At 43.7% G+C, this 13,860-nt stretch overlaps 1 protein-coding gene across 4 annotated transcripts in view; it reads left to right on the forward strand.

Moving 5' to 3' along the window:
• The window catches only part of ZDHHC1 (zinc finger DHHC-type containing 1), a 698,520-nt gene that overhangs the window by 340,163 nt on the left and 344,497 nt on the right, over window positions 1–13,860 (forward strand). For all 4 annotated transcript variants that reach the window (XM_069217653.1, XM_069217652.1, XM_069217654.1 and 1 more), the window contains one exon: window positions 3,442–3,563. In XM_069217653.1, the coding sequence (XP_069073754.1) occupies window positions 3,442–3,563 (122 nt within the window). The remainder of the gene's footprint in view (window positions 1–3,441; window positions 3,564–13,860) is intronic.

Raw genomic sequence — 13,860 nt, forward strand, 5'->3', positions numbered from 1 at the left:
TTACCCAATAAATAAGGTGTATATAAATAAAGAAGCAAAATGTACTACTGAAAATTTTAAAACGTTATCTACATGTGAAGTCATTTGAAATTGGATGTAAAAAAATAAGTTAGTAGTGCAAGTGCATCAAACAGAATATAGTATGGAAAATAAGTGGCTTGAAATTGAATTTAGAAAAGCTCCAAACTTCCTATTAAAATGTTTAGATTTGTATATATTCGTTCATGAATTAAGTAAAATATTTCGTTATTTGTGTATTTGTTTCTAGAATGCTGGTTTCTGTATTTTTGTCTGTTTTGTTTTCAGTTCAGATCATCAAAAATGCGTAGCACGGGGTACCCTGCTTCAAGGATGACTCCGTGGGGGTCCCCAGATACCAATAATGAGTCGCTTTTGGTCCCTCGGTTCCAATAATGATTCAGTTGGGGTCCACAGAAGTGAAAATGTTAAGAACTACTGGTATGGGGGACAAGGCACTATTTCAATTCCCCTAGGTTGCTCTGGGAACTTCCTCTTCTCTGTGAGAGCAGCTGTGTGGTGGCACTCACCCAGATACCTCCTCTGTCTGGCTATCAGTCAGTGCCCTCCTCTCACCTCTATGGCTTCACTACAATCCTCACGTTGCAACCTCTGGTCTATGTGCTACTTCTTCAGTCAGGTTATCTCGGTGCCATGTCACTCACCAGACCAGACTGTTCACTTGAGAGCAACACTGGGATCTGCATCATAGGCCACCCACTGGTAGTTTTGTTTCCTATCCAGGCCTTCCTTTCTGCCCGTGCACCTCTCCTCTTCTATCCTTATTATGCCTCTCTTTTACGTCTATGGCTCAACAGATATGTCTTCTTTTACAGCGCTCTCTCCTAACAGTCAGCCAGCACATTCATGGTTCAGCAGTGGCAGCCTGCCCACCCCCTCCCTCTCTTTTTTTTTTCCCTTCAGCATCTCTCAGGCAGCCAGCTGCCTCCATCATGGTGAATGCTGACGTACGTAGCCCAAGGCAAATTACCAAGGCAGGAGCCTAATAAAAGTACTCAGTCTTTCCTCCTTGCACTTGCAGTTTTTTCAATGGCCCCTGCTTGCCACTGACCGCTCCCTGGAGGCCTGGAGAAGGACTTCAGCCACATGAGTTGTCTTGACTCTGTCACCCGTATGGTGCAGTACCTGATTTCCCAACTCCTGACCCTCACTGGGAGCTCAATAAATTCACTAATGACGGAAGTAAAAAAGAAATCCTACATCAAGCCAATAATAAACAAATGCAGACTCAACCAGTAATGATAAACACATTGAAACTTAGCTGTCTTACATTTCAAACTTTATTGAAAAAACTGCCCACTGGCAGATGGACATGACATTTAGACCTGGAGGTAATACTGAATCAGCACTAATCTTCTTCTGGGACAACCTGAAGAATGTTGTTGACACTAATTAAGGTTGCTTCTCTAATGTTACTCAACCTGTCATAAGCTTTTGTGATGGATGACCATAAAACACTAGTCCAAAGGTTGTATGACTTTGCGATACAAGGTGCTGTCCAGAACTGAATAAAATATTTCCTTATTGGTAGGCCAGCGGCAAACCATCTCACTACCTTCATTCAACTCCCTTTGTGCACATATTCGTTAGGTGTCCGGCAAGGCTCAGCAGTCATCCCTGTACTGTTTAACATTTCTTTGCCCTTCTTCTCGACCTTGCAAATACATCTAGTCTCACCTGTTCACAACAATGTTGATATTCATTTTTTTTAAAACTGAGAAACCCTCAAAATTCAGGTTTTCCAAACTAAGTAAATGTCTGTTGGCCAGGAAGCAATGAATGTTATAAAATCCCCTGAAACTCAGCACCTCCAAAACTGAAATACGTACTTGTTGATCATGACAATATCACACCCCTCAATCCTCTTGATCCGGAAATGGAGCAGCCAGCAACTCCTTTGACTGAAGTGGAAAACCTCAGAACGAATGTGGACTCCAACCACTTTTGCAGATCCAGAGTCAGCTAAGTGAAGAGAGACTCACTTCTATACAATGAGAATTCTGTGACGTTTTTCTGTACTTTCTTATAGGGCAGAAGGTTTGTAGGCCTTAGAGAAATCTCATCTAAACCACAACATTTTACTCACTAAACATGATTTTATCAATCTACAAAGAATCCAGAACATGATATTGAGACCAGTATTAAACCTAGCTTTCTGGAACACCACATTCCCCCCTCTCTGAGAGCACTCCATTTGTTAGTGGAGGTAAGAGGAATATCCTTAGATGCCACTGCATTGCTCAATGTGCATTCAGTGGATGTGACCAGGCTTCTTTTAATTTAGACTGGGATTGTACAACCAAAGGATAAACTAGTGAAATCTCACCTTACTAATGATAATATCTCCATTTCACGAAAATGTACATAGTGTGTATCTGCTTCTCAGTACAAATAAGGAAGCTGTAGGATACGCTTCCACAAAAAATATGAATCAGTAACATCTGTTGAAAACTCAGAAGCTCAGTAAAGTCCTGATGTTTCCTAACACCAGGATCCAAGGAGCTTTATGCCACAACCCTGACCATTATACATTTTCTGCTTGCATACTTCAAACTTCTCTCAATTTCCAACATATACTTAAGACAGATTAACATGCCACCGCATCAGGTGTGGAGCACACTCTCTGCACCAAACGCCAGACATCCTTCTCTTATCCATGCATTTTCAAAATTGAAATTATTCTTGTTTGTGTTTCTAAAAGCACTTTTGGCCTTGTCGAGGTAGGAAAACGGCATAGACATGCTGTGGTACAATCTAGTAGAGTAAAACACGTAAACATAAAACAAGCCAGACGTGTGGCTTTGCCATTACTTGTAAGTAGGTAATATTGTGGCTACCTTCAACACCTTTAAGAACATGGATTGGGTACAGATAAGAGTTTTAACGTCTCCAACATAAAACTTACCTACCGCTTTGAAGTGAATTTTAACATCTGATTAGAAATCCTGTTAGAACCAAGAGCACACTCAAGTTTCTAATCCTTGAACACACTTCCTAATTTCTTCATCTGTGTTCCCTTCGTTCAGCATCTTGCACAAATTCTTATCCCTCCTCTCTAAGCAAGGTCTCATTGTGGTTACTTGTAATTGTGTTGTCCTAATCCTATAAATGATTCAGGATATGTGCCCCTAAGGACTGGATACAGTTCTGCTAATGATGCCTTGAAAATGATTTACAGTTTTTCTGATAAATGTTAATGCTGCCTTAGCTCACGGGAGCTGTATTTAAAGTATTTATATTGTCCATTTCTCCTACAGTGCAAGAAAGTACTAGAGCAAATAGTTAAGTTACTGTGTACATGTCTAACACTTTTTTGGTAACTCTGCCCCTTTAACATGATTCTGATAATACGATATATAGAAATTTGTAACTATGTATGTCCCTTCTTCGCTTGTCTTTCAGAATGGAACAGACTCAGCACCTATGAGTACATAATGCGCCAAGGTCATCGCCAAGAATCGAAAGCTGATGAGAAGGAACCAGACGCTGTTGGCTCGATTCCTCCGAGGATGGTGCCTTTCCAGGTATAGCACTGACACTTCGTGAGGCATTATTATTATTATTGTTGTTGCTTCATCAGACATTATTACTATTGGTACCTTGTTGTTAATATTATTTTAATTGTATTTATTCCCTCAGTGCTGAGCCATTTGTAGTCTATTTTAGTTCACGCTTTCGGCTCCATAACCTTTTTTCCCCACATAAGTTATCCATGTCAGGTGTACATCCTTTTTTCCAACTTCCTGTGGACTCTGAGGATACATAGGATTTTTTTATTCTCCTGGAGGGGACAGAGTAAGCAGGCAAAATATTGAGAAAGATAGTATAGTGTCCAACGAGTTTTATGATAGAACCCTTTTGGCTCTGAACGGATTCTGTAGCAGAGTGACGTAGGTGTTAGAACGGAATGCAATGAAAGCTTGGTTTAGAATGTTGAGTTCTGCTTTACTTGCAGAAAAATACATTTTTGTACTATTCAGCTCTGTGTGTGGTGTAGTCATTGGTGGATACCCAGGCAAGGGAGGACACTACAACTGGAGATGAGATAGGGGATAAGTAACCCAAAGAACGATCATGCTCTCCCTGAGAGTTTGCCGTGAATCAAGCAAACTGCTTGTGCGGGCCACCTGTGTCGAGAAAGATTATCAAGTATCTCAAAAATCTTATTGGTGATAGTGTGACAGAAGTCATAAAGGAAATGACGAAGAAGCCACACACATTTAAATCAAAGAAGCATTGAATGTCAAATTTATTCCAATACCAAACATCAATTTTGAAAGATACATTTTCAGTCAAATGTCAAAGAGTTGGTGAAACTATGTATTAGTTTGTGGAGAGACTTAATACAATCATCAAACACTGTAAGTTCACAGAATTTGATGATGAAGAAGCTATATGCCTTAAAATTATTGATGTATGCTTGTCAGATTCATTCAGAAGATGAATGCTGAGAGAAATTCTTAGTCTGAAGTGAGTGTTAATGGCTGCCAGAGCTGAAGAGCGTGCTGAAAAACAGCTGCTGCCATGCAGGCCGGAGGTGCCCAGAGTGAGTCAGTCATGAGTGTGAAAAGTAAGCCAAAGCAACAGACTGAATGTCATAGAGTGATGGCTACATGTAAAAAGAAATTATGTTCTAGATGTGGGTTTTCATTTCCACACAAAAATAAATGTCCCGCCATTGAACAAATTTGTAAAGGCTGTGGGAAAGAGAACCATTTTGTCACAGTTTGTAAAGTGAAGGAAAAATTGTGTCATGGCGTGAAGACAAAATGGCCGCCAGAATGGTCCAGATGCAACGCTCCACACAAGTCCACAAGGCCAAGCAGTGACATCAGTGGAGGCAGATCGCCACTGAACAAAGACAATTGTCATTTAAATCATTGCCAAACAGTTCTTCCACCTCAATATCAAGTGAAAGTGAGGAAGATGGCTGTGCCATGTCGATGTTTACCTCAGAAAAACGTGCGCATGTAGGTACATGTAAAGAAAAATGTCACTCAAAGAAAAGTCGACCTGCCAAAGCACCAAAATCCTGCAAACACTATCCAAAGATTACATTAAAAATAAATGGTTGTTTGATACCATTCATTATCGACAGTGATGCATTGATAAATATAATGCCTGAAGAGACATAAAGTGAACTATTTAAATGGTGCAAAGGTCTTCTCTCGCTTTGATTCAAATAAAGGTTATCAGTTGGAACTCCTAGAAAATTGCAGGTACATTACAATCTGTTCTATACATGCTGGTCTGTTTCGATATGAAAGACTTCGTTTTGGTGTGTCATTGGCTGCAGAAGTTTTCCAAGATGTCATTTGACGTATCATACAGCCTGTTGTGAATGCATTCTGTTATAATGATGACACGAGGTTTTGGAGCTACACAGAAGGCACATGATAGAACTCTCACTCAAGTATGCTGTTTACTTAATGATGCTGATTTGACTTTGAATGCAGATAAGCATGAGTTCCACAAGACAAAGTGAAATTCTTTGGCAATATATTTTCTAATGGGGGTATGACATCTGATCCTGTGAAAGTGCAAGGGATGTCAATTGCTGATAATCCACAAGATATTTCTATAGTATGTTCATTTCTTGGCATGGCCAGTTATGTTCAAGATACACAGAAGACTTTGCCACTGTTACTGCTCCATTACGAATTTCAGGACTCCACTCACCTGAAGACCAGGAAGCTGCATGGGCGAAGATAGTCCCATCAGTTTCACCAGGGAACAAGATTCAGCACAATCTGGACATGCTAAACAATGTATCCAGAGGAAAACAGGGGGCACGGTAAGTGAAAGGGTGAAGGGCAAGAGAAGACTGACTCGCAAAGTTGAGCCACCACAGACAAGCACCAACCGGGGATTCAAGAGCACCGTTAGTGGAGCATCATCGTCCACTATCTCCCCACTGCTCATCACCCTTCCAAGGCATCATTCACTAGTAATATACACCTTGATGTAGGTTTCCTGGTGGCAGATGGAGTCCATAACGCAGATAAGGGAGTGCAAGCAGTCGAAGAAGTCTTCCAAAGAAAAGGAAAATAATATATGAAGATTCTGGTGTTTGGGAGAACTTGAGCAGGAAAAATGAAATAACTAATCCAAAAGATATCGAGAGAAGGGGAAAAACAAGATTGCATTACAGGGATTCAAAAAGTCATAAAAATGCCAGAACAAGGTGCCCAGAGTCCCAGAAGTAGCTTGAAGCCAACTGCAGCTTCAATGTAGGATGCAGCTTTTAAAGGAGCCGCACACAAGTACAATATCTTGTGATCCCTCATGTGCAAATTCAGCCATCAGGAAGACGCAGAATCATAGAGCCCAGGTGAGGGGGAGCGGCAGGAGTGTGGGAGGCAAGAAGCAGTTTACTGCCTTCTGCTTGCCAGTGCGCATGCAGCCAGTGTACACCCAGATGCATGTCGCGCATTTCGTAACAACAAGAGTTGACAAAGAAAAATGTTTCATTTCAATGGTCACAAGAATGTGAGAGAAGTTTTAAGAGAATCAAACATGCCATTGAAAATGCTGCTGAAATGGCACACTTCAGTCCAAAGCTTCATACAGAGGGTGTTGTTGATGCTAGCACAGTCAAGTTAGGCACTATCCTTACACAGCAAAGTGAACACCCAAATACTCGAAGGCATATTGTGGCATATGCTAGTAGTCATTTGTCCCAAACAGAATATGCTTACTCACAATCTAAGAAAGTTAGGTGGTAGTATGGGCTTGTGAACATTTCCATGTATTCCTCTACAGGAAACCTTATACGCTGGTAACTTATCATCAAGCTTTACTGAACATCATTGGCAATCCAAAAGCCAAAATGCCTCCTGCATTGAACGATGGGGACTACAATTTTAATAGTACGAATATGCCATTTCGCGTCATCCAGGAAAGGCTCAAAATCCTGCTGACTACTTTTCCATAGCAAGATACTCTATCCAAGATAGCTGAAGCCTACATTCATTTCATTGTAAAATAAAATATACCAGCTGCTATCTTGTTAGTGGAGATCAATACTGCCATGATAGTGACATACTGAAGTTAAAAGACATAATTATACATCAGTTATGGAACTGACATACTCAACCTTTCACCAATGAGAGTAAATTTAAAAAATACAGAAATGTCAAAGATAAACTGTCCATAAATCAGAAGGGAGTTATTCGGCGAGGGGCAAGAATCCAGATTCCAGAGAGTCTGTGACAATAAGTAATTGAAGTGGCTCACAAAGGACATTGTGGTATTGTTGCCACAAAAAGAGGTATTTGAGACAGAGTTTTGTTTCCATATTTAGATGAAAGGGTTGAAAAAGAACTCAATGCCTTTCGTCTGTGTAACTGCCCTTCTGCAAATGTTCCTCAACATACTTTGTACATGTCAGAACTCCCAAAGCATGCTTGGGAGATAATAGCCTTCAACTTTTTCGGTCAATGAACATCACCTGATGGTGATTGTGGATGAATATTCACTTTTTTCATTTGTCGAAGATCGTTTGGTGCCTGAATCTCGACCGGAGTCGGATGTCTTCGGCAATTCTTTGGGCTTTTTTGGTGCTGATGTTTGGTCACCTTCTTTTCGATGGGTTAAGCCATGGCCTGCTGGCGGTGGCATCCCCTTGGCCTTAACGATCTTTGTGTGAGTTTTGGACGGGGCAGTTTTACTCACTGTTTTCTGCATCGTCGTGGGTCGCTCACTTTCGGATTCGTCAGAGTCCGTCCCCTGGATGGAAATTCTTTCCTGCTCTTCGACGTCGAGTTGTTCTCTCGGTGTTGACTCCATTTGTAGTCTTCTCGCTCTTCGATCACGTAGGGTTTTTTTTTTATCGAAACGCCCGACAGGCCTCACAACTATCCTCCCTATGTTCTGGTGATAAACACAGATTACAGACCAAGTGTTGGTCTGTATAAGGATACTTTGAGTGGCAGTTCGGACAGAAGTGGAAGGGGGTCCGGTCCATTAGTTTCGTCGATGGATGCGGTCGGGCCAACAAGGCCACCCTGAAGAGCGGAAGCCCCGAAGGCCCGTCGGAGCGCTTCAACTATCGGTGTCGATACTCTAACACTAAACCGGTACCGAGCGCGAACAATACCGTCAAATTTTCGATGTTTAGCTGACTTTCCCGATTCGAAATACGGAGCGAAGAGGAACACGTCCGAACCCGATGGTGGAAAGAAAACAATCTAAGATGGAGTCGACGCCCATGCGCAATGGAGCCGAAAGGGAGGAGTCCCTCGGTCTCGTGACTCGAAAACACTTCTTCGAAGAAAAACAACTTGTAACACTCCGAGCCCAACACTAGATGGCAGGATAATGCACAGCATGTGAATCTGCAGCGTCTCGTATGGTTAGGACTTAGGGCCAGATGTAGGAAACTAGCAAATTTCGACTTGCAATTTGCGAGTCCATGCGACTCGCAAATTGCAATTTGCTATGCAGAAAGGTGTCTCAGACACCTTCTGCGAGTCGCTATGGGGTCGCAAAGACTCACCTCATTATTATTAATGAGGTGAGTCGCAATTTGCGCCCCCATAGTGACTCTGGGCACTGACGGGGATGGAGGCCTGCTGGGAACAGCAGACCTCCATGTCCGTGACTGCTTTTAAATAAAGCATTTTTTTTTTTTCCAAGTGGAGCCCGTTTTCCTTAAAGGAAAACGAGCTGCACTTAGAAAAAAAAACCGAAACCTTTAGTTTAGGATTTTTTCAGGGCAGGTAGTGGTCCCTTGGACCACTGCCTGCTCTGAAAAAATAATTTTGGGTCCAGTCACAAAGGGAAAGGGGTCCCATGGGGACCCCTTCCCGTTTGCGAGTGGGTTACCATCCACTTCAAGTGGATGCTAACTGCGACTCCATTCTCGCAAATGGAATTGCATACCACTGCGAGTCGCAAATAGGAAGGGAACACCCCTTCCTATTTGCGACTCGGAAATGCATTTTGCGAGTCGGTTCCGACTCGCAAAATGCAGTTCTGCATAGCAAACACGCATTTGCGAGTCTCAAACGGCGATTTTCGCTGTTTGCGAGTCGCAAACAGTTTGCTACATCTGGCCCTTAGTTTCTATAGAAAAAGCATTTTTTGTTTTGCTAATAGCTTTTGTGCTGTTTGATGAATCTTCACAAAACTTTCCAAGAAAATATGACACTCACATCAGCTGCTCTCTGGAAAGTTGCAGGATGATCCATCAAGCTGGGGCCAAGAAAAATGGGGGGGGGGCCCTAAAACACATTTTCCCCATTCATTTTTCCATAGAGATTTTGAACAGCGATATTGCCCAAACCACTAGACGGAATCATGCTAAATGTGGCAGAAACGTAGCTCTTTTTTCTTTTGTTTCTTTTTTGTTATTTGGTGTAAATCCGTTCAGTAGTTTTTGAGAAATTGAAGATAATCCTTTCTACCAACTGTCGCAGAATACAGCCAAAGGCCGTGCACGTTGTGGTTGGATTAACGTATAGTAATGAAAATTACTGTGCGTTAAAAAAGCTGCGGAAATTCAGTGAAAGAAACAAAGGTTACTGGGACTTTATATTTAGGAAATAGAATTAAAAAAACTTAGAAGTTTACTTAAAAAACCAAAGGTTATAGGGATGTTCTAGTTAGGCTCACAATTTAAACGTACAAAACCATAGAAATGCACCTGTTCTAGTAAGTTATCTCAAGTAACTATAATTTGTGCCTTAAGGTAACTATAACTCACGCCCTCGCAATGCACTGCTAGTTACCCCACGTAATACATCACTCATGACATCTTTGATAACATCATTGCTAATATCTGTGTAACATTTGCAGTAAGATTATTTATGAGAAAACTGTGCTTGGTGGGGGCGCGAGTTAGATTTACCTTAGGGCACAAGTTATAGTTACTTGAGATAACTCTAACTGTAGCTTTCTCCAGCTCTCTCATTTGTGCTTTTTCTTCCACTCCTTGTTGCTCTTTCATCTGTGTGCTTTTCTCGCCACCCACCTCGTGTGAGTCTTGCGTTTCTTTTGGAGTAAGCACACCTTGTGTGCATTGGTTTTCCAGTTGTCTCCCTTTTGCACTGCTTTCTTTCTGTCTCCTGTCCTTGAGTTTTTTCTCCCATACTCTGCACTCCATGTTGCTCTCTTGTCAGTGGTGTCCTCTCGCAACTGTGTGGCCTCCCCAACCACATTGTGCTGCTTTTCTCTTTCCTCCCCTCCTCAGTGTTATGCCCACTCATAGCATACATTGCTTTTTTCCTTTTTTTCCTTCTTTTTAAAACACTGCTTCCAAAAAAACCTTTTTCTTTTATTTATGAATCCAAGTGGTACCCACTCCATCTTAGATTGATAAATAGAAAAAGAAAGCAAATGGTACCCATGTCAGTCCGCTGGCATGCTCATGTTTTATGATACATGCACACGTCAGTGGAATGACTTAACCTCTTTGGTGCGGGTCACGACCAGTGGCCGACACCAGGAAGGGCATTAATAAATCCTCGGGTGCGTCGCACCTGAGGATTTTTTTTTTTTTCTTTTTAAATTCCCTCGGGAGACACGGAAGCTTCCGCGCGCTGACGTTTCAAAGGTGTTTTCCCCATCAAAGCAGGAAGCAGCCTTGCGGCCGCTTCCTGCTTTGATGGGGAAAACGGCCTTTTACACGTTCGGGAAGGCCTCGTAAGAAAGGGGAGACACTCCCCTTTCTTACGAGGCCTTCCTGAAAGTGTTTCCTAGCCCCCGGTCGCAGCTGTGCTGCGATCGGGGTCAGGAAACACTTTCAGGTTTCCTGGGCACCCCGATCGCAGGTGGGTTGTGAGGGCGTTCCAGGTTTTGGGTGCAAGGTAGGAGAAGGATCTGCCCCCGGTGGTGGTGTGTTTGATGCTGGGGACAGAGGCGAGAGAGAGGTCAGCTGAGCGGACGTTTCGTGTGGGGGTGTGGAAGGTGACTCTCGTTGAGGTAGGCAGGGCCTGTGTTGTGGAGTGATTTGTGTGCGAGGATGAGGATCTTGAAGGTGATCCTTTTGTCAATGGGGAGCCAGTGGAGGGATTTGAGGTGTGGAGAGATGTGTTCGTGTCGGCGGAGGTCGAGGATGAGTCGTGCTGCTGAGTTCTGGATGCGTGTAGTTTGCGCTTGAGTTTTAGAGTGGTGCCGGCGTAGAGGGCGTTTCCGTAATCAAGCCTGCTGCTGATGAGTGCGTGAGTGACAGTTTTTCTGGTCTCTGTGGGGATCCATTTGAATGTTTTTCAGTATACGGAGTTTGTTGAAGCATGAGGAGGTAAGAGCGTTGATTTGTTGGGTCATCGAGAGGGAGGAGTCTAGGATGATGCTGAGGTTGCGTGCGTGGTTGGCGGGGGTGGGTGCAGGGCCTAGCGTGGTGGGCCACCATGAGGGGTCCCAGGTGTTTTTGTGTGGGCCAAAGAGGATTATTTCGGTTTTGCTTGAGTTGAGTTTCAGATGGTTGGCTGTCATATATATATCACTTTTGTCAATATGTGTGTGGTTTCCCTGGGGGGAAAAGGGTCCGACTTGTCTAGTGGCAGTTTTAGTGCCATAAAGAAGCGCAGAAGGTTTATATGCCTACTGCAAAGAGCACATCTGTATTTTATGTAAATAGCTGAGTACATTAGTAAAGTCTATGGAGAGATGAAGGGCACTTTTGCTGGGTGGTAATGAGGGAATCCGAGGAGGAGGGAGTGGGAGCACCAATAATGATTGTTGGACTGGGCGCAGGAGGTGCTAAAGACTGTGACGAATGGTATGTGACAAGGTGTTTTTTGAGTGTCTTGAAAGTACGTGCTGATTGAGGGAAGAAGCGCAGGTAAGGTGGCCTCTACTGTTGCACGTATCTCACACACACCATCGATTTTGTGACTGTCTACGTAGGCTAGTGTTTTAGAGCAACAGTTTAGCCAATAGCAGAGATGGCATCTTGATGGATGACTGCTGCCTGCACTCGGGTTATAGAGGACCGCTCTGACATAGGATCAGAGACTGAGACATCAGATACTGAGACAGCATCTGAGGGATAGGACAATGGCGCAGACTCTGGGAGTGATTTTTCAGTCAGAGGAGTCCCATTCGATAACTCCTCTACCATGTACATTATGAGGGAGGTGATGAGGACAGTCCTGCTGTCCCTTCGCAAGCTGTTCGTGCAACTGGGTAATAGTGGGTTAGGCCAACCCAGAGAGCAGGTGAATGCGGCGGCAAGCAGAGAGAGAGTGCTCTCTTGGGAGCTCCCCAATTTAGTTCAGCCCCAAATTCCACCACCCAAATCATATTGAGAAGACATCAAAATTGTCTATGGCAAAACAAACTGGTTTTGTAAGGCAGGCACCTGTGTTTTTGGTCCTGAATTCGGCGGCCATATAGAGAAACACACTAAACCCAAACATTTCTGGAAACTAGACATTCGGGGGAATCCACAGAGGTGTGACTTGTGTGGATTCCCCAAAGTTTTCTTACCCAGAATACCCTGCAAAGCTGAAATGTTGAAAAAAAACTCAATTTTTCTCGCATTTCTGTCACACAAACTACAGGAATATGCTGGGATCCACAACATTCCTACCACCCAGTGACTCCTCACCTGTCCTGATAAAAACACTACCCCACTTGAGTGCCTGCACCTAGTGCCTGTGTCAGGAATGGATCACCCCAGGGTCAACAGCTGCCTCACGTAAGGACCAACATTGACCGTTGTGTGATCTATTCCTGTCGCAGGCACCAGGCCTAACCACACAAGTGAGGTATCATATTTATCGGGAGACTTGGGGGAATGCTGGGTGGAAGGAAATTTGTGGCTCCTCTCAGATTCCAGAACTTTCTGTCACCGAAATGTGAGGAAAACGTGTTATTTTAGCCACATTTTGAGGTTTGCAAAGGATTCTGGGTAACAGAACCTGGTTCGAGCCCCGCAAGTCACCCCTCCTTGGATTCCCCTGGGTTTCTAGTTTTAAAAAATGTGCTGGTTTGCTAGGTTTCCCCAGGTGCCGGCTGAGCTAGAGGCCAAAATCCACAGGTAGGCACTGTTTTCTATGAAAAAATGTGATGTGTCCACGTTGTGTTTTGGGGCATTTCCTGTCGCGGGCGCTAGGCCTACCCACACAAGTGAGGTATCATTTTTATCGGGAGACTTGGGGGAACGCTGGGTGGAAGGAAATTTGTGGCTCCTCTCAGATTCCAGAACTTTCTGTCACCGAAATGTGAGGAAAGCTTGTTTTTTTAGCCACTTTTTGAGGTTTGCAAAGGATTCTGGGTAACAGAACCTGGTCTGAGCCCCGCATGTCACACCTCCTTGGATTCCCCTAGGTCTCTAGTTTTCAGAAATGCACAGGTTTGGTAGGTTTCCCTAGGTGCCGGCTGAGCTAGAGGCCAAAATCTACAGGTAGGCACTTAGCAAAAAACACCTCTGTTTTCTTCCAAAAATTTGGATGTGTCCACGTTGCGCTTTGGGGCGTTTCCTGTCGCAGGCGCTAGGCCTACCCACACAAGTGAGGTATCATTTTTATCGGGAGACTTGGGGGAACGCCGAGTGGAAGGAAATTTGTGGCTCCTCTCAGATTCCAGAACTTTCTGTCACCGAAATGTGAGGAAAACTTGTTTTTTTAGCCACTTTTTGAGGTTTGCAAAGGATTCTGGGTAACAGAACCTGGTCCGAGCCCCGCAAGTCACCCCTCCTTGGATTCCCCTAGGTCTCTAGTTTTCAGAAATGCACAGGTTTGGTAGGTTTCCCTAGGTGTCGGCTGAGCTAGAGGCCAAAATCTACAGGTAGGCACTTCGCAAAAAACACCTCTGTTTTCTTCCAAAAATTTGGATGTGTCCACGTTGCGCTTTGGGGCGTTTCCTGTCGCGGGC

Source organism: Pleurodeles waltl, chromosome 12 (genome assembly GCF_031143425.1).
Source record: "Pleurodeles waltl isolate 20211129_DDA chromosome 12, aPleWal1.hap1.20221129, whole genome shotgun sequence".
Classification (NCBI taxonomy): Eukaryota; Metazoa; Chordata; class Amphibia; order Caudata; family Salamandridae; genus Pleurodeles; species Pleurodeles waltl.